Source organism: Lacerta agilis, chromosome 14, assembly GCF_009819535.1.
Source record: "Lacerta agilis isolate rLacAgi1 chromosome 14, rLacAgi1.pri, whole genome shotgun sequence".
NCBI classification, from domain to species: Eukaryota; Metazoa; Chordata; class Lepidosauria; order Squamata; family Lacertidae; genus Lacerta; species Lacerta agilis.
The window spans coordinates 25,489,511-25,510,553 of NC_046325.1; the positions used below are offsets into that span (position 1 = coordinate 25,489,511).

A 21,043-nucleotide genomic window follows, 5' to 3' on the forward strand; every position below is an offset into this window, starting at 1 on the left:
GGAGGAGGAGGAAGAGGAGGGGGCACCACCCGGAGGACCCAGAGCGTCTCTCCCCTGGATGGAACCGAACTGCCTCCAGTCGACCATGGCGCTAGGGCTGTCTTCGAAGAAAGCCTCTTCCAGGAACATCGCCGTGGAGAGGAAAAACCTGATCACCGTCTGCAGGTAAAGAGCGCCTTGGGTTGCCAGGGGAGGCGGGCGAGGAAAACCCTTCCCCCCCCCCCAGGGTGGAGGTGGAAAGACCACCCTGCGTCCCCTAAGATGGAGAGGATGGCAAGGAGGCCAGGCGAGGGGATGAGGTGGAACTGTTCCGTGAAGGTGGGTGGCTTCCCAACAACAACAGAAACGAAACCTCATGTTATTGGCATCTTATGTCTAATAGAATTGTTATAACTCGTCTGGAAACGGTGCTTAAGATGATCAGTACAGCTTCAGGCAGGCAGTGTGACAACAGAGGACAGCAATATCCTTGGGAAGGTGGGGGAGCTTATTTAAAAAATAAAGGGGAAAGATAATGCAAGGAAGGAAAAGAAACCAGGGATTGTGAAATTCAAGGGTGGGTGAGAAATGAGGGGAACGAGGGAAGCTAATAGGAAGAAATGGATGGGCACATAGGCCAAAGGCAATGGAGGAATCGGCGCAAGAGGGTCTGTTGCGTTTCCAGAATCAATTTGTCAACAAGGAAAGATGAGGAGCAAACGTTGGGGTGTTTGTTTGTTCAGTTTGGTAGGGTAGGCCTGGTTTTCAGAAATGTGTCCTTAATGGGGATGATGGGGGAATCTGGCCATGTAGGAGTTTCTCCCACACTAGGGAAAGAATCCTCCTCAGTCGCTACCTAAATATCTCTATGGGACCTACACCCAGTAGTAGGTGCTTGGAAGTGCTGCTGCTCGGATGACCAAATGAAGATGGAAAATTCTGGGAGGCAGGAGGGGAAAGAGTGAGAGGTTGCTGCCTGCAGCCCCTCTGCACTGTTGTTGTCCTTCAGGGCGAGGGGAGGTGATGGTGATAGGAATGCCACAAAGAGAAAAGAAGTAGGCCAGAGAAGGCATCGGGGCAGGGCACTCTTCCTACTTAACTTCCTCTCTTCCTCAAGGAAAAGAAAGAGCTCTGTGGTGTGCAAAGATGAATGCAGGCACCCTGGTTGGGGAGATATGAGAAGTGGGAAGTGACGTCACTGTGGAGCATCTTATGAGCAGCAGAAAGGGGGGGGGAGGGTGGAATACAGGAGGTGGCTGCCTTAGCAACGGCCTTTTCCCAACAAAAGGCATCTTTCGCCAACCTGATGCCTTCCAGGTGGTTTTTGTACTACAGCTGTGCTGGCCGGGAGTTGATGGGAGCTGTGGTCTAAAATATCTGGCGAGCACCAGGTTGGTGCAGAGACATCAACCTGTTTTTTGTACCAGGACTGCCCGTTTCCCACCCTGTGTCTCACACTCAGACAAGCACTGGTGAAGCTAGGAGAAGGTGGCCCCATTTTAGGTGGAAGGGCAGGCTTTTTGTCCATCTAGTTTTGCCAAGATTTTTTTTTTTAAGTGGGGGAAAGAAAAGGAAAGGGAAGAATTAATAGGCCTATTGTAGTAGGCTGGGATACGTAACTGAGGTGAAGGCTGGGCCTCAGCATGAACTAGCTGTTTGGCAGAGAAGTAAGAGTAAATGCAGATTATCACTGCTTGAAAATTGGTCAGAATTTGGTTTATTGCCACTGGCATCATATTTCGTATATCCAACGAGAGGGCCGGGAACAGTGGGTTACTGTGCTATTTGTATTCCTCAATGAAGGAAGTTCTGCTTCTCTGTCTTGCCCAACATCTTTTCAAGGACTGGTTGGAAATTTTAATTAAAATTGGTCCCCTAGTCTAATTGCCCTTACCAGAAGAAACATACAGCAGAATTGGAAAAGGTATGGGAAAGGGAAGCTGAATTGATCGAGGAAGAAGATGGCTCATCTTCTTTACACAACCGGGAGTACATAGTTTGGGATTTGCAGAGAGAGAGAGAGAGAGAATAAAACTATGTGTGCTTAATACTTACAATATCATGAAAGAAAAAAATATTCACACACTTTCTCAAAATGCAAGTAATCGTATAGACTTCGGCTGAACTTGGCACACAAAGCAAGCAAAAGGAAGTTATTTATTTATTTATTTATTTATTTACATTAGCCATGGTTTGTATGGTTAATTTATAAAGTGCCTAAAGAATGAAGCAGAGAAAGAACAGAGAGATGATATTGATGAAGAAGATTCAAAAACTCTCTATTTTTAATTACAGTACTATTATTCCAAAACATAGCAAAGCTGCAAAAAGATGCAAAAATTGGAAAGAAAAAGGAGATTAAGATATTTAAATACCTATATACTCGAGTATAAGTCGACCCAAATATAAGCCGAGACACCTAATTTCCCTACAAAAACCTGGGAAAGCTTATTGACTCAAGTATAAGCCAGTTCACCTTTGCCACTGTGGTAGAGGAGGAATGAGCAGCCCAAAGCAGCCCTTTGGGCTGCTCCTTCCTCTTCCTCCTTTGCTGCTGTGGAGCTCACCCCGTCGCAGGGTTTCGAACCGCCATTCTTCTGATCAGCAAGCCCTAGGGCTCTGTGGTTTAACTCACAGCGCAATGTTCCCTTGTGTTATACAGAGAAGGCTGGGATCCTGTCCTGTTTAAGCAAGAGCCAGGGAAAGTGAGCACCTGTGGTGTTTTAATACTTCCTTAACTGATAGGCTTTCTGCCTTCTGGGGTCTAAAGTTTGCATTTATGTGAGCAGTTCAGGAATGGAACAAGCTGCCTGGGGAGAGTAAAGAACCGCCGTTCTTGTACACTTCTTAAGGAATGGTTGACTTGAGTATAAGCCGAGGGCAGCTTTTAAAGCACAAAAAGTGTGCTGAAAAACTAGGCTTATACTCAAGTATATACGGTAGATATAATAAATATTTTTTTACATATTTGTTTCATGGTGGGTCCCGTTTTTTACATGCCTTTGCCATGTTCCCAACAGCATTTGTGGGTCCACATTTTCCTGTGTGATGCAAACTTTACCAACATAGGTGGGTATTAAACAGTACAACAGAAGTAAAAAGGAAGAGCTAGAGCTCAGTGGCAGAGCATCTGCCCTGCATGCAGAACATCCCTAAACTCAATCCCCAGCATCTCCAGATGGTGGTGGGATAAAGGCCCACCTGAAACCCTGAAGAGCAGCTGTCAGTAAGTGCTGACAGTACTGAGTTAGATCAGTGTTTTTCAACCACTGTTCTGCGGCACACTAGTGTGCCGTGAGATGTTGCCTGGTGTGCCGTGGGGAAAATTGAAAAATTACTTTATATATAGTCAATATAGGCACAGAGTTAAATTTTTTAACATTTTCTAATGGTGGTGTGCCTTGTGATTTTTTTCATGAAACAAGTGTGCCTTTGCCCAAAAAAGGTTGAAAAACACTGAGTTAGATGGCCCAGCTGCCTGATTTGTCATAATCCAGCTTCCTATCTTCCAATGAAAATGACACCTACAGTGCAATCCGTTGCAAGTTTCCTTGAAGTAGATCCCATTGTGTTTGGTGGGGCTCACTCCCAGGTAAGTGTGCACAGGATTGCACCGTTAACTGTTTGTTTGTTTTTTTATTTTTGTGTGTGAGAGGGAGACCTATATTCCATTTTAAGAATGCTGTGCAGGAAAACCAGGGCCAAAAGTGCACTTCAGAGGAAAGGCACCTGTTGGACCTTGAATTTATTTAGGTTTCTCCATCAATATTGCCTCCCATATCCTAGTGGACCAACTTCTGGTTTTCCTTTTCCCTGAAAAAAATGTAACAATCTGTTTTAAAGGGACTTGTTCACTCCGTGCAGGATGGATTCATCACCAACAACTGCCAGAAATGTAGTCTCTGGGCACAATCCATCAAAAGTTAATTTTTACTCCTGCCTGCACTATATATTTAAAACAGTATCAAACCACTTCAAGCATGTCTTCGCCCCCCCCCCAAGAATCATGAGAACTGTGGCCTGTTAAAGGTGCAGAGAGTTGTTAAGAGATCCCATTGCCCCTCACAGAGCTACAGTTCCCCAAGTTCACAGGGAAGAGGAATTGTCTGTTGGCCACTCTGAAATTGTAGCTCTGTGAGGGGGGGGGGAAGGTGTCTCCTAACAAGTCTCAGCACCCTTAACAAACTACAGTTCCTAGGATTCCTATGGGGGAAGAATCGACTGCTTTAAATGTATTAGTGCGGATGGGGCCTAAGACGTCACATGCCATTGTTTTCAGTAAGAATGACTACCACTGTTGCCAGATTGTCAGCGGAGAAATGTTGGAGGGTATGGGAGTTATGCGACGCTGAGACAAGGAGACAAGTAACTATACAACCTTTAGAAGACATCTGAAGGCAGCCCTGTATAGGAAAGGTTTTTTTTTAATGTTTAATGCTTTATTATGTTTTTATATATGTTGGAAACCACTCAGGGTGGCTGGGGCAGATGGGCAGGGTATAACTAATGAAATTTTGTTGTTGAATAGGGCATCCCTATTTTCACCAGAGAAATGTTGGAGGGTATGCTATTCACTGTGCGTACTGCCACAAATCTTGCATGAAAAAGAACCTGGGAACCCTGGATAGTAGATGGTAGCGGTAAAAATACACTGAAGGAGACTCCTCCACAGAAGCGGATTTAGGGGAGTGCAACTGGTTGTACTGGGTATGGAACCTTGGGGTGCCATAATTATGATGTAGAATGGAAGGCGAGAGGCAGGAGGCGCCAAACTTTGGTGTCACAAAGGGTGCCGCTGAAATTTGAGACCCCAAAGTCTGCTGCTTGCTATCCAGCCCTCTGAGCCTTGTGCTGATTCACCCCGTAGTCCTAATTGGCCTGTGATCAAGGAGCACACAACAAGTTGGCGTGGCATCTGCATCGTTGAGGTTTTATCTGACAAGCCTCGAACAGCACAGGATCCATCTCAGAGCTTGGATATCAGCAACTGCATCTAAATCCCCTTCTCCTGTTCCATCCATTTGCCTTTTGCTGACAAACCTTAGCTTCAAACAGCCCCTGGGCCAGCTGGCAGTGTGGGCGTCAACAGTAAGATGCTTGCAGGGGGTGGGGGGAAATCAGCACTGAGTTAGAAAGAGATATGTATATGTGCAAATTTATAAATCATTCCTGCACTTTAAATAGAAATGCAATGCCTCTCACCATAGCGGGGAAGACTGTCCAGGTGATCTATGTTCCTGATAGATCTGCTGTCTAGGTGGGCTCTTTACTGATAGGCAGCTTCAAAGCCCTCGGTTTGCCTCCTCCTCCTCCTCCTCCTTTAAACTGGACTTAGGCTTTACATAAAAGGATCTTCAAAACAGAGGACTGTTCTCTGTAAGGTAGGACACACAGCCACCCTAGGTAGACCTAGGCATATGCAGCTACCATTAGGTCGTGGAGATCTCATTCAATGCTGTTGGATTTAAAGCAAAACAGGACTGTTTAATGAAGGAGGAGGAGAGGGGAAGAACATTCCGCCGCAGAAGGAGAAGCCCTTGTGCTGACATAATGTTCATATCAGGGCTACAATGAATGCAACCCAACATGTCCCACTTTCCTCTGTGGCAGCAAGGAGGAGGGAATCTGTGGTCAATGCTCTGAGATCCTTTAGCAGGCCAGCCAATATGTAAAGGGCTCCCTGAAGGGAGAGAGTTTAAGATCCATGGACTTGGTACTGTGCAAACAGAGAAGAGACTATATTGTCACTGATATTATCAGTGGTGAATTGGAGAGAGAGAAACAAGAGAGAATTGGGGCTTCGACTTTCCTGAAAGCCATACCTTGTGATCAGAGAAAGCTGGCTCTGATCCCAGATGTTTGGGAGGGGCAGCCCGTGTATGTTCAATATGGAAATGAAGGCACTCTGCTTATGTCTGGAAGCCACTTCACATTTTCCAGAGCCGAGACTCGGCATTCTGATAGTAATTTCTGGTTTGAATGAAATCTATCAAAGGCTCTTTCTATTCTGGGGAAGAGGAAGGAAGAGAAGACCACTTCCTACTCATGCTTTGGAAAGAATGAGAGGGACCATTTATCAGGGACTGGTCAAGAATAAGCTGGGGAGGGGGAAACCCCTTCTTAAAAGCTGGGTTCCTCTTTCTCCCCATACACTTCATACTCAAACCTGGTTATGGTATTTTGCTTTGCTTTCTTGGCCTCCCACTGTAGATTCTCCGTGAAAACATTGCTGGAGAAATATACCATAGAACCCATCGATGACTCATCAGAGGAGTTTGTGAACTTCGCTGCTATTCTTGAACACATCCTCAGCCATCGCTTCAAGGGGGATCATGGTAGGGTTTACACTGATGGATGATATTCTTTCTTTCTCTCTCTCTCTCTCTCTTGTTCTTAGTTTTATTGTCCTCATTTTCAGCACTATTGCTACACAGCAGGTATGGGGAAGCTTTGGCCCTCTGAAAGAGTTGTTGCTGAACTCCAGCTCCCATCATCCCCAGCCATTGGGAGTTGTAGTTCAGCAGCTTCTGGAGGCCAGAGGTCCCCCCCCACCTGCTATGCAACGTATATGGGGGTTGAGCAAATATTGCATTGTGTGTGCAGGGAGACAACAGCATTGCAGATTTGACTGAGGGCTAAGCTGGAAGCGACACTGTGCACACAATTAGCAAATTGCATAAATGGCCTTCACAAACTGCAGATGCAGTGGGCCAATCCTGATGGGGACTCTGGTATGAAGGCTGAGATACTTCCACTCATTCCCTGCCCTTCACTGCAGCCCTGATCTGGACGATCTATGCCTATTGTTTGCCTTGGGGAGGTAGCTCCCACTCATTCCAACTGGATCTCCTTCCCCGGTGCAAAATATGGTGCAGGGGACCTGATCAGGATCCCCAACCCCAATTCACTTTTTAGGAGCCATTCATGGGATTGTCAACTGCATGAGCAGTACTTCATCTAGTTTGGCCCGGATAAGTGCATTTCCTGGCTATCGTGCAATAAGTGTTTAATTAATCCTTTAATTAATCCTAGTATTTTCTCCAAATGCTGGCTGGCAGACCAAGTGCACTTGCTTCTGGTCTAGCTTTTGCAGTTCTTACTGCAACCCTGTGATGTGTGCCTGCATTACTATCCCCCTGTTCCAGACTGAAGGCCTGAGCCTGAGACCCAGAGAGAGTGACTTGTCAAAGGCCAAGCAGTGACTTCAGTGGCTAAGCTGAAAGTTCAGTTAGGTTTCCTCCTCCCAGTTCATAGCTTGTGTTCTTAACCACTGTGTTTACCGGAACCATTCCCCTAGGTGGACATCTGATACTGAAATAGTTAGCAGTCTGGAGTTCCGAAGTGTATGGCAGAGCCTCACCAAGCATGCTTGCCTCTAGGTCTATCATTCAGAGAAGGGGTGGAAGACCTGTGCTCCTCCAGATGGTGGTGGACTCAATGTCTGTCTGCCCCACCCAGCATGGGGGATGATGGGAATTGTAGGCCAGCAACATCTGAACGCCCAGATATTCCTTATCCCTGAGCTGATGCAAAAGAAATGCTTGAGAAAGAAGATTGAGCAAGGTTTTTATGCCCTTGGATTATATTATTTGGTTGTTTGGCTAGTGCTACCAGGTGTATCCAGAGCAAGTGGGTGATAGATAGGCAGTAGTTCCACTGTTTACATCCTGTCTTCCCTGCCTCCTCCTCAGGTCCTGTCAGCTGGTTCAGCTCTGATGGGCAACGTGGCTTCTGGGATTACATCCGCCTGGCCTGTAACAAAGTCCCGAATAACTGCGTCAGTAGCATTGAGAACATGGAGAACATCAGCACCTCTAGAGCCAAGGTCAGAAGCCCTCATTGACTGAGGCAAGCCCTGTTGCTCATCCTTCCCTTGCAGCCGTGCTGCTGAATCCTCACGGGGAAACACTGAAATAATGCAGAAAGGGAATCCCTTTTCCAAAATGGTTATTGCCATGCTCCTACAAAAACAACAAACACACACACACCACCACCAACAACAACAACACATTAGCAACTTATTTCCGTTTCACAATTCTAGGATGACTACCTTAGGACAGAGATACACCAGTAAAAAGGAAAGGAAAATAGCTTCGTGCAGGATAATAAAATAATAATAATTTTTCCTAGCCACTCTGGGCAGCTCCCAACAGAATTAAAAGCACAATAAAACATCAGATGTTAAAAAGTTCCCTAAACAGGGCTGCCTTCAGATGTCTTCTAAAAGTCTGATAGTTGTTTATTTCCTTGACATCTAATGGGAGGCCGTTCCACAGGGCAGACGCCACCACCGAGAAGGCCCTCTGCCCGGTTCCTTGTAACCCCGCAGTGAGGGAACCGCCAAAAGGCCCTTGGACCTCAGTGTCTGGGCTGAATGATGGGAGTGGTATACTGGGCCGAGGCCATTTAGGGCTTTAAAGGTCAGCACCAACACTTTGAATTGTGCTCAGAAATGTACTTAATCAGTCTACACAGGTGTATAAATTGATAGTTATTTGATTTACAGCAGCAGTTTACAACCAGTTACATCATTCCCTTTCAAGATCCAAAACTCTTCAAAATGCTTCAGACTCTTCAGACTTATTTACTCTGCAACTTCCTTGATAGAAAGAGCTTCTAGGACCTTTGATTCAACACAGATATACATGTGTTAATTAGAAGCTGTAATTTCTTCATATTCTGTTTTGAATCATTAATATTTTGTAAATTGTCAACGTATACCGGTCTTTTGATCATTGTGTCACATCCACACCATGCCATTAAAGCAATTTTACCAATTTCCCCTAAGCAGTTTCCTCCCCAGCTTCTCCAAAGTAAATTTATTAGGATCTACTACATTAGCAGAGTGAGGGCTAATGTGATTTGTGAGACCCAAATTCTATGCTTAGTAAATACAATTCCCTCTTATTAAGCTGCTGTTGTTTGTCATGAATACCAGATTAGTTTGAGATTTGATATTAAGCAGCTTACTTCAGGAGAAAAGAAAGGATAACAATTTTGTTTTATTAACATTAATCTTGTAATCTGCTACCTTAAAAATCATTTGTCATTTTTTATCACATCCAGTATCGACTTATCTGGCTCAGAATTTATTAGAACAATGTAACCCTATCAAATTTAATTCATCTATTTCATGAAGAATGTGTAGAACAGTGGATCACAAACTTCTGACAGCTGAAGCACATTTCTTTTTCTAAATTAAAATTGGTGGCACCCTTTTCTTACAAGCAACGAGGCAGGAATTGCCAAACCGGAGTGGGACTCAACTATCTTTTTGTAGGAATTACTGATCTTTATATGACTGGAAAGAGACACACACAGAGCAGCGACTCATCCAGAGGTGCCTAATGGGCAGCCTCCTCTGAGAATGGACAATTTGGGAGTCTCTACGATGGGAGTGATTGAATTATTATCCCTTCACAGTGATGCAGAGTTAACAGAGCGATCTGAGTGCAGTCAAGGCTGGTTGGAAGCAAACAAGGCCAGAGCAGTCGATAAATAATGCAAGTGATGCAATGATGCACAAGCCTTGACTGTGGGTGGGTACTTGCTGCCCACAGCAGCCTTTAATTACCGTATTTTCTGGCGTATAATACGACCCCCAACTTTTCCAGTTAAAATATAGAATTTGAGATATACTCGACTGCAGATTCTCCACCTGGCGTATAAGACGACCCCCGACTTTTGAGAAGATTTTCCAGGATTAAAAAGTAGTCTTATCTGCCAGAATATACAGTATTTTATTTATTGCACACATAGCACACAGTTTATGATTTACTGACCTAGAGAATATGAAAGAGCAACCATTAAGGCTGGCGATTAAATATTTGATTATGATGGATGTTGGTATCGGATGGTGTGTGTTCTCATGCTTACGACTTTTGGTCTGAACCAAGGCATCCTTGAGCACTATGGTGATAATGATGGAAAGTCAAAGCGAAACATTTTGGAATGCAGTCTAATCCTGTCCGTTCAGTCCATGTTTACCTAGAAGTGAGCCCCATTGATTTCAGTAGGACTGACTCCCGTGCAAGGAAGCTTAGGATGGCAGTCTTAGAGAGGGAACTGTCTGGGTAAGAGACAAAGGCTGTGTTCATACATTAAAATGCAGCCAGATGGTGTGTGCTTTCCCTCCCCAATTTGGATCGAAACTGTTTTAGGGAGAAACTCCTCAAAGCATAGGGTTGTTGTTGTTTTTTGTAAAAATGAATAAATGGCAGGATATTATTAGGATATATATGTAGATATGGATTGTGATTAACTCAAGGATCCAGCACTCCCCAAACCGGTAATGGAAGCACACAAAGACTCCTCACAACCCATCTATGATGAAGCAGCATTGTTTGAAGTTGGTTAACGGTAACCTGACTTTCTAAGATTTCACCCCAAAGCCGTCTTGATGTCACAACGCAGATCCATGTTGAACCAACTATAGGCCCGATTCAGGTAATTTTTGTTACGTTTACTTGAGTTGGTCACAATGTGTGGCATTCAATACTACCTCTTGGGCAGAGTTAACAGACATGACTAACTCTGGTTCATTAATTTCAGTGGGTCTGTGTAGAACTTAGCTGAATACAACCTAATGTATCAGAAACAGCCATGCAAATCAGCTGCAGTTCTGCCTATTTTAACAGACTTCCTGTTTTAGGGCCGGGCATGGATCCGAGTGGCACTGATGGAGAAGCGCATGTCCGAGTACATCACCACAGCCCTGAGGGACACCAGAACCACCAGGTGGGCATCCCTGGGGCTTTTATCAAAGCTCATTTGGGGTATAAGGCATTCCTTCTCACCTGCTCACATTCTTTTCCTTTGCCACTCTGCCAACTCTGCTTTGTAGATTTTTGAAGCACTACAGTTGCACTTTCAAGACCTTAAAACAAAGTCCAATATACTGAGCCTCCTGGAAGAGGCGATTATAATGTTATCTGTATCTATACACCCTTCCCCAACCCCCCAAAGCACACACATGTATTGATAGTCGCTTTTCTAATAAAGAAGAGAGACGCAGGGCTCATTAATTTAATTCATAAAACAAGACCTCAGTTATAGATTATGGCCTCTTTTCTGTAAACAGCTTTGGTTTGTTTTCTTTTTTTCTTTTTTCAATCGAGCGGTATATAAATGTTATGAAATGATCTGTATTGGGGAATTTGCCCATTTCCTCACAGTGAGTGTACACAGAGTCGATGGTGCCCACCGTGGCCTTATTCCTGACAGTTTAGCAATGCAGAATCCCAAGTTTTTGTGAAAAGTGCTTGCGATAGCATAGCTGAGGAAGCCACATAGCTGAAGAGAAAACAGCTCCACTCTCTTCCCCTACACCTCCCCCCACCCCCACCCCCCATTTTAATCAAAAGACTATCTCTCTTCCCCTCCCTACAGGAGATTTTATGATGACGGGGCAATCATGCTGAGAGAGGAATCAACCGTTCTCACAGGGATGCTGATAGGGCTCAGTGCCATAGACTTCAGGTATGTGCGCACCCTCTTATTCTCCAGATCATTCGCCCTAAAGTGCTATTGCTTCAAGATATATTTCTTACAATGTTATGTCTATTTGTGTGTGTGTGTGGGGGGGGACCATATGCACTAAGGAATGCTGACTTATCTTCTGCTGTGTTTCTGGCACTTAGTTCCCGCGGTTTCTTGTGTCACCCCACCCCCCAGCTGGTGCTTTGTCTCTTGTGGAGGGAGAATTGATACTCTGTACATGTGCAGAAGCAGTCTTCTGAACTGTAGGGCTCAATAATATTTATAATTATTCCCAAGCTCTATTGAGATCCGTTCCAGTTCAGGGTCAACTTTTATTTGAGGTATTAACTGCCTGATTTGTCAGGTTTCATACTCCTAACCCTTCATCTTCTCAAGATCTGGAATAAGTAAGTCTAGATTGCTTACCAGTGTTAATAAATGTATGTTTGCCATTTCCCAATCATTCCTTTTCCTATGCAAATTGGAAGTGCTTGAAAGAGGAAAATAAGCCTTAGGGAGGATAATTGTGGCTGTCCTGCCTAGCTGAGCGAGATTAGGTTTTCGCCATCAATCCATGTCGTTCCTAGAGGACTGTAGCATCTCAACATTCCACTTCTTCAGCCAGCGTAAACCTTTCGGGGTTGTTATTCCCAGAAGTTTGATGCTACAAGGTTGCAATCGCAATCCAAATTGCACCTGCAGCGGTAACTGTTCCTCTAGAGGGGTCTCCTCACAAGGCACTGAGGACTCGGAGCAGTCTACTTCCAAGCCAGCTGCCTCCATGAAGACAAGCAACGTTCCCTGAATTTCAAGAAAGGCTTCCTTTGGGTTGTTAAGCATCAGTAAAACACCATCCGTGAACATGTTAATAACATATCTATTCCTCTTGCCCTCTATAAAGCCCTCTGTCTTAAGATTACTTCATATAACTTTGGCCACTTTTTTCTACTACAAAAATGAAGCAAACGAGATAGAGGGCACTCTCACAACGTACCTCTGCTCAGATTAAACAAAAACCAAAGAACTGAGAGCAAGCCATTTGCTCTTACTTTTGCTCTTGTCTTTTAATAAGGGCGCTAAGTTGCATTTATGAATCATTCGCCCAACCCCAGCTGGAAAAGCGATTGCATCATAAATCTGCTTTGCCCTCCAGTGCCTCTTTAACAGACACGTAACAGCCTCTCAGATCACTGCATATATCAGTCTCTACCAGCTGGAGACTCTTAGCTAATATTATTGCCAATCTTCTAGTTTTAAAAGAAATGTAGGCATTGGAATTACAGTATTTGCCCAGCAGGGTCTGCTTTATAACATTTCTGTGTTCTGCTTTCTCTGATGTGTTTCCTGCAGAAATTCAACATCCGGTTTGCAAGCTTTCGAAAGAGCAGCAGCTCTTGCTCTATTGGTTGCCATATCCAATCTCTCAACATTTAGAAGCAGCATTTTAATTTATAACCCAACATTGGTAGAAGTCATACTATGTTGAACAATCTTGTTACTCAGCCTCCTTGCTGTGCATGCCTTGATACTTGATCATACACAGGTTGTGCAAAGCTAGGTGCACTTTTTCTTTTATACAACAGTAATAGCATATGTTTAGAAGCTTTCCACAGTCTTCTGTTGGTATGAGGTTGCATCCCCTTGGGAGCACAATGCTTTTGAAGTCTCGGTGTATCCAAAGGTTGCTGTTCTTTAGTAAAAAAGAGAGGGGGGAAAGGCCTTAAAAAGTCGCTTAAAATCATGCAACCATCTTGAGCCACAGCCTTCTCATGAAGATTTATGTAGTCATGAAAGAAATGCAGCACTTTTTAGTCTTTAAGGTGCTGCAAGGTTGTTTGTTTTCAAGGTGCCACTTAGTACATGGTATGAAGATTGTTATTCAATCCTAAGCCATCTGAGTGTTGTAAAAGACAGGTGTGCCGAGATAGCTTTTGATAGCTTGCTTTCCTTTGCATTCCTTCCTGTCGTTATCATGTTTTGCAGTTTCTGCTTGAAAGGGGAAATCATGGATGGCAAGACACCGGTGGTTATTGACTACACTCCATACCTGAAGTTTACCCAGAGGTAAGGACTGCTGCTTCTGCAGACAACCTTTGTGTGTGAAGTTCCGGGCCCAGGCCAAGAAAGATGACATTAGAGGGTTCCTTGAACATGTTGTTCTGAACAAAGGATTCAGCATTTGGGTAGTTTTCAGCTTGTTGCCAATAAGATGCAATGCTACCAATATGTTTAAAGCATCTTACAAACAGAAAAACAAGGTGGGTTGTAAAGACAGACACCTCATGTGTCAAAAGTGAGGGTGATTCAGAATGATCCTGGGTTTACACGTTACAGGATAGTGTAGTGAGAATGTTGTGGTAGAATTCGGAGGGGGCAGAATTAATTCAACCGCTTTGGACTGCAGGTCGGGCAACTCCGCTTTTGAATGTTTCCCCAACATAAAACAAAATGAAACCTCTTCACAAATAGAAAATTTGTGAATAAAAGAGGGAACTGTGCTAGTTTCCCCCCTCAGAAGGATGTTTTTTGGTTTTTAATGTGGAGGAGCATCCAAAAATGGTATTGCCTACCTGTAGAGTGATACAACCCACTGTATCCTACTTCAAGAGTTTACTATTTCACGCTGCTATGGCTGCAGGACTAGCCCTAACATTAGGCAGTGTGTGTCGCAACCACCCCAGGCAGCAGATGCTGAGGAGCAGGGAGCAGACAGAGCTGTTTTTGTCCCACAACCTGCCCCGTGCCCCTAAGCCAGCTTTGTGTGGTGGTAAAGGACATTAACCCATTGCTAGCGTTAAAGCAGTCTTGTCAGTTTTCGTACATGGAATGGGATAGGAGAGGGAGGCGCCGCCATATCCTTTACCTCAGGCAGCAAAATGTTTTGGGCCAGTCCTGGGCAGTCTGGAAAAGTGTCTTTTACTAGCAGTGGTGGAAAACCTCCATCCTGCAGCCCCAATTCGGGCTGCCAGGCCTCCCTATTTGGCCTGCAACACTGCTTTGGCCACCTACCCCACACCTCGCATCATATAGGACAGGATTTTTTTTGGGGGGGGGATTCCCCAAACCATTCAAATGGAACAGCTCTGACCATTAAACAAGCAAATATGCTTCCTACCTTCAGTTCCTTTCAATGCAACCGGCATCTTAATCTTTCTAAGCAGCTATGATTACCTAAGTGACGAGGAGGACCGGCGCAGCTTGGAGAGCAGTACAAGTGAAGACAGCTCCCCTGACCACCCCTACTTACCGCTAGTGACGGCCGAAGACAGCTGGTACAACAAATGGCGGAAGATGGAGCAGAAGTTCCGCATTGTCTACGCACAAAAGGTACTTGGACCTCAAGTGCTGCGCATGATTCGGAGGACCAAACCGCAATGGCATTAAATGCATCTTTGCTGGCAGGTTTCAAAATTGCAAATTGTATCAGCTCGGGGGGGGGGTGAAAATGAGCAGGAATAGAGCAGATATGGAAAGGAAATCAAATAATTTCATCCCATCCATCGGTCCTGAGGCAAATCCTTCCTCTGCATATAGTATTTGCTATTTGCATTGGGGTTGGGGGGCAGGGCGGTTGGGGATGGCTCATTGGCACAAATTTGAACCCAGGTCTTCCCACTTCTAGTTTGATGCTCTTAACTCAGGGGTGGGGAACCTGTGGCATTCAGATATTGTTGCACAACAATTCCTGTCATCCTAGATACTTGACAGTTCAGGCTGAGGGTGATGGGGCTTTATGCTGCTTTTACTGTTGTTTCAATTTGTTGTAATCCATTCTGGGAACCTTTGGTCGGAAGAATGGGCTATTATATTCCCATTATAGTCATCTAAACATGATACCTGATCATGGATAATTGTGACCAGGCTATCTCCATCTAGCAGTACCAGCTAGATGGAGCCCAACTTGGGTCTCCAGCTGTTTTGGACTACAATTCCCATCATCCCCGACCACTGGTCCCGCTAGCTAGGGATGATGGGAGTTGTAGTCCAAAAACAGCTGGATACCCAAGTTTGGGAAGCCCTGGTCCAGTACATAACCACACCTTTATTCTTGCTTATACGGTGAACTTTTACAGGGCAGTTTTCTTCACCAGGTTAACCTTTCTCTTTCGTAAGTAATCCACTTATCTTCTGCTCCACACACTTTGTGTCTAAGGGCTATCTGGAGGAGCTGGTTCGGCTGAGAGAGTCACAGCTGAAGGACCTAGAGGCAGAGAACAAACGCCTGCAATTGAGGCTGGAGGAGGTGAAGGTGCAGAATCAGTTAGAGAAACGGGAGCTGGAGGGTGTCATCTTGGAGCTGCAGGAACAGCTGTAAGTAGATCCAACTTTTGCACTGTCCTGCCCCCACACTGAGGGCGTGTGTGCTGTTGTGTGTGCTGTTCCGGTGCCCCCAGCCAGGCCCACACTGAAAGGGAATGAATCTCTGGAGCTTCCTGCCCTACTCTTCATCCCCTCCCCTTCAATTTCCCACCATAGATGGGCGGCTTGTGCCCACTGAACCTACCATTTTGCCCCATGTTGCGGGGAGGCCTGTTGGAACTCCTCGTAGGGTCAGTGGATGTCCCATCATTTTAAAAGCATTCCAAACAAAAAAAATAAGAAATCATGATTTCTCACATTACTTTTTAGCAAATGTCCTAAAAGGTTTGTAGAATCAATCTTCTCTGACCACCCCCTGCTGTTTGAACTTATGAGTTCAGAGCATTTATTTTGCAACTGGGATCTGGAATCTTGCATAATTTGGAATGTTGGCTCCTGAAATGTTGAGCTGGAGTTGGGTTGGGGTAGAGAACAGAGATTTCCCCTTTCCCCTTACTGGAAATAAATTGACATGATGGGAAAACATTTTGTCCCTTTGAGATCAGAGGTTTCAATTTCATTTCTTCAGTTCAATTTCAAAAATGGCGGGGTAAGGTAGGGTGAATGTATTGGATGGGGAAATATTTCTCTTGCAGAAAACAGTGGGTAGACTCCTTTACTTCTTAAGTCCATATTTGAGTAACTGAAAATATTCTGGGTTTGTGATGCTAAAGATCCTAATCCCAAACAATAATGCTATCTAAAGACACATTAGCCCTCTTCAGTTATTCTTCAACTTTTATATGTGGACGCCCACATTTACTGCACCCCCCTTTAGCTGAGCAGAAGGCTCTGCAGGGGTTATCAGCAAGTACATTCAGCGAAACATGCTTACAATATCCTTTTAGTCTTCCCTTTCAATTTGGGATGAGAGCTGTTCAGGTGTCCCCATGTCCCCTTTGTGGATAGAATTAAAGAATATCTGAAATGACTAGATTCACATCAAGAAATCAGAACTGGAATTTCATTTTCACTGAAGATTATGAGCTAGGACCTTTTACTGCAGGGGGAGGCAGACAGTGGTCCCGCCTATGGACACCTGCCTTATTTCTGGTGCTGGGGTTCTTACAAAAATTAGTGGACTAGATCTGATCCCGCAAGACACCTCTTTATGCTTGCAAGCCTCAGCCGTTAAGGAATCGTGGTTATACATAATTGCTTTGTACATTTAATATACACCAGCAGACCAAGGGAATTATAGCAGATAACAAGTCAGATCGCCCTTGGCCTGCACTGAATTAAGCGGGAGGACAAACACGGTAATGCGCCCTAGTTCTTTTGCCTCTTGAGCTTACAGGTTGCATTCCCTCCTCCTTGACCAGACTTCCCTCCTCCTGTTCTGCCCCCAGGACGGGCCTGATCCCATCGGATAACAGCCAGTTCACCCAACTGTCCAAGGAAATGGCGGCACCCTTGGTGAACCAGTGGCCCTCTTTGGGGACTCTGAATGGCAACGAAAGTCGCTCCGAAGCCAAAATGTACAGAAGGTAAGAGTGTGTGTAGGAAAAGATCTGGAGGTGAAAAGGGGATGAAAGTTCTTAGGTCTCTTGATGTAGGTGACCCCACCCTGCTTTCTCGTTCTCTCTCCCCGTCAGGCACAGCTTCATGAGCACAGACCAGCTGTCAGCAGAGATCAGCCTGAGCTCGGATTCCCAAAGGATGGGCGAAGGGAAGCATGAAGGAGAACCTTGGGGGCCACTGGGTAAGAGTTCTCACAAAGGTTTGAGAAAAATCACTGCTTGATCTGGAAACGAGTGCCAAGGCTTAAGCTTGCCCGGAAGCTTCCCTGCTGGTTCTTTTCCTTCCAAATTCATCATGTGGGTTCTGGTGAGGGAAGGGGCTTGTTTGCACAGGTCGGAGGCACTCTCTTTGTGCTGCTGTTTCCCACCTCCCAGGGCAGAACCACCTATCCTCCAGAGAGGAAGTCAGTTCCCTTCCTCTGCAAGAACTGTGTGAGGTTGCAATGATGCCTGGTCCAAGATGACCCAGTGAACATCATAGGTCAACCTCACCACTGTGCTACACCGGCTTCTTTGTAGACATGTAGTTCTTATTTCTTACAAACACACATTAAATTCTTTTGGGTGGGAAGATAATGATGTGTACCTCCTATTTCTCAAGTTGCACATCTCCCCTGCCCAAAGATTGGAAACCATGAGCTGCTGAATTGCCATTTGAGAGCTGAGCTTATAGCAGCAGAAACAATGTGTGCAGCGCATTATGGGTCTAGTCTCTCATGCTGCCACCATCCACCCTAATATTCACGTCAAGCGAGATGCTGGAAGGAGTCCCGCCCCCATGGGTTCCTCCATGCATGAAGCTCTATTTGCATAGGCGTAGAACTATGTCTGTTGAAGGCATGATGTCAGGGAAACCCAACAATGCATAGGGTTAGCCCCTGTGATCCCTTTGCATGTTCTTCCAGCATTTAGAGGGGTTTATGTGAACCCCCTCCCCCACCATGCAGAAGATTGGGGTTGAAATTGTCTTTCCTAAAGACACTACAGAAGAATGGCTGATAAAATTATTGAGCTTTGCTGAGACGGCTAAGCTAACATGTTTAATTACAGAAAAATCATTACTAACATTTGTTAAGAGATTGGAAACTTCTTAAGGACTTTTTGCATGAAAGAGAAAACGAGCTTGTAATATCTGGATTTGAAGATTGACAAAATACTGGTTTATGGAAGATAGAATGGTTGGATCTTAAAGAATTAAGTATCATATGCAGCTGCAGACAGCAAGGAGTCCTTTTATCTTTCTTTAGTTTTTTCCTTTTCTTTTCTCTTGCTTTCTCCCTTTAATTTCTCCTTTTCTTGCATTTTCTTCCTCCCGACTTTGCTATCTTGTAGACTAAGTAGCTGTTTATCTCAGTATATTATAAAAAATATAAACGGGTGTATATTTCTGTATATCATTGAGTAAGTATCAATTAAAAAAAACCCCACAAATTTTCCCGAGAGAAAAATTGAAGCAGGTATGCATGACAGCCATTTTTAAATTTGATTTAGGATGGTATTCATTTTTCAGATTAAGCCCCACTCCAATTCCATTGCCTTAAAAAAAATATTCATGATCATTTAAGATCCTGCTGTAGGAACATCTCTCTGAAGCCTTGTCTCCTTCCCTTTCTCTGCAGGAAAGGACCCGACTCCGTCAATGTTGGGCCTCTGTGGCTCTCTGGCCTCCCTGCCTAGTTCCAAGTCCTTAGCCAGCCTAAAATCCAACGAGTGCCTGGTGAGTGACAGCATTGAACCCAGCCCTGCCCACAGCCCCAGCTGAGACATCAAGACGGCTGTCCCTACAAACCACAATAGATGCCTGTGGCGGAGAACGAGAATCGAGTCCCTCTGACTTGGCTATACCTTTATTGAACCTGATGTAGGGTAATGAGCCCACATCCTCAACTGAACACTTCTTTAAACATAAGATTTCCCCCCTTAAACTGGAAGCAGGGAAGTGCTTAGAATCTTTTCCCTGTCTGGGATTTAAAATGGGGAAGAAAAGGCTGCACGCTTGTTGGAAGCAAGGATTGCCTGCCCAAGGCACTTTTGTAAAATGATGCTGTGTATATTATGTGTAATATATATATATATTATATATGATTGAGATTGCTGGAAGGTAGCTGTCTCCGGAGGAGAATGCTTGAAAGCCCTCTGAATTATTGCTGCTGAAGTGGGGGAAGAGACAGAAGACAGCTCCACAGGTTGAAATTCATGGCACATTCTCGGTAGTGAAAACTTGCACAGCGTCGAGGCGATGTTGTCGAGGACCCTGTCTGTCCCCTCCCTGTTCGACAGCAGGAGGCTCTGTGGAAGTGTGTGAGAAGTAAGCTGTAGGGCAGGAGGATGTTGAGTTTCCCATCTTCCCTGTGACTCAACATGCAATTGCAGCAACAAACATGCTACCTTCCTGCAATGGGTGGTGGTGGATTTCAAGTTGCCTCCGGATTTCTGGGTTTCTTTTGCGATTCAGGAAGCCTCTTCAGTCTTCAACCCTGCCAGACTGCTGCAGAATCTACTTCCTCTGTTTCTCCTGCATGTTGCTATCCCAGTGGATGTTTTCTTTTTTCTACTTCAGGGACGGTCTTGGAAGGTGGAAGAGGGCCAATTTACACATTGGGTCTTTTGGTGTGTGGTACTCAAGGCACAACCGGCATCTTCCCCTACCAGAGTTTTGACAAAGCAGACTTAGGAACGCTCTGGTATGTGATGACTTCACTCGCCACAGCTGAAAAACTTGTTATAGACCAGCAGCTGGGGAAGCTGTAGAATTACTAATGGGCAAGAATTAAAACAGATTTAAGGAGCTGGCAGTAAAATGGGACGAAGTCTGTTGATGTCTCTTTTTCAATACACATCTTTCTTCTGCAAACATCCTTAGGTCTTTTTTAAAGAAGTGGCTTGGGGAAATTAATTTTTACATTCATGCCATACGGTTCAGCTGTAAAGCTCTTCACCTATATTATTCCCTTATTCCTACAATGGCACTATGCTATAAGGCAGAATTATCTCTGCATTGCAGATGGGATTAGAGAACAATGGCTTGTCTGGGGCCACTGAATAACGGTTAAGATGAGATTGAAATTGGGGATTTTCTGAGTTACAATGCGTATGTGCAACTGGAAGCATACTGAAATGAGAAATAAGCCACACCAAATTCAATTAAGGTTTGTTCCTGAGGGTGCACTGGGTTGCAGCCTGAGTCCATGCGACGACAGTGCTAAATTCTAAGTCAGGATCTGAAGAACCAACCATTTTTGTGCATCTAATGCACCAGGCCTGTAGCAAACCACAACGGATGCTGAAGAATAATGCCCAAGCCCGATTTTAATATGGCATGGGATGGATGGTGCTCTGCTGCTTGGGAGTGAGGAGACACTCATTATGCCAATGAATATTGTAAGTCATAAGGTGCACCTAAAGAACCTCTGGATCCCACCCCTGATTTTAGCTTACCTATGGGCACCTAGGAATGTGAAATATATTAAAAGAGCCACAATAAGTTGCAGAGGTGTTTAGAGTACTTTCTTCACCACCCACAACTCTAATCTCAAATGCAACTGCATTCACATTTTTACATCTTCAATCACATATCCCATTCCTCAACCACCTTTTACAACAGGGGTGGGTAACCTGGGGCCCTCCAGATGTTGCATGGGCAATTGTTAGGGATGATAGGAGCTGGAGAACAGCATCACATGGAGGACCCCAGGGTCCCAATTCCT

General features: G+C 44.7%; 1 protein-coding gene across 2 annotated transcripts; it reads left to right on the forward strand.

Annotated features, from left to right (window-relative positions):
* The first annotated feature begins 2 nt into the window (after positions 1-2).
* RUNDC3A (RUN domain containing 3A) lies at positions 3-19,184 on the forward strand. Of its 2 annotated transcripts, none has more exons than XM_033170529.1 (11): positions 3-165; positions 6,190-6,314; positions 7,671-7,804; positions 10,631-10,716; positions 11,368-11,457; positions 13,441-13,521; positions 14,619-14,784; positions 15,611-15,768; positions 17,139-17,303; positions 17,412-17,518; positions 18,956-19,184. In XM_033170529.1, the coding sequence occupies exons 1-11, from the start codon at positions 59-61 to the stop codon at positions 19,096-19,098; spliced, it is 1,362 nt and encodes a 453-aa protein (XP_033026420.1). In that variant the 5' UTR covers positions 3-58; the 3' UTR covers positions 19,099-19,184. The 2 variants fall into 2 exon arrangements, with proteins under 2 accessions (XP_033026420.1, XP_033026422.1); XM_033170531.1 differs by having other exon boundaries at positions 17,166-17,303.
* Positions 19,185-21,043: the final 1,859 nt, after the last annotated feature.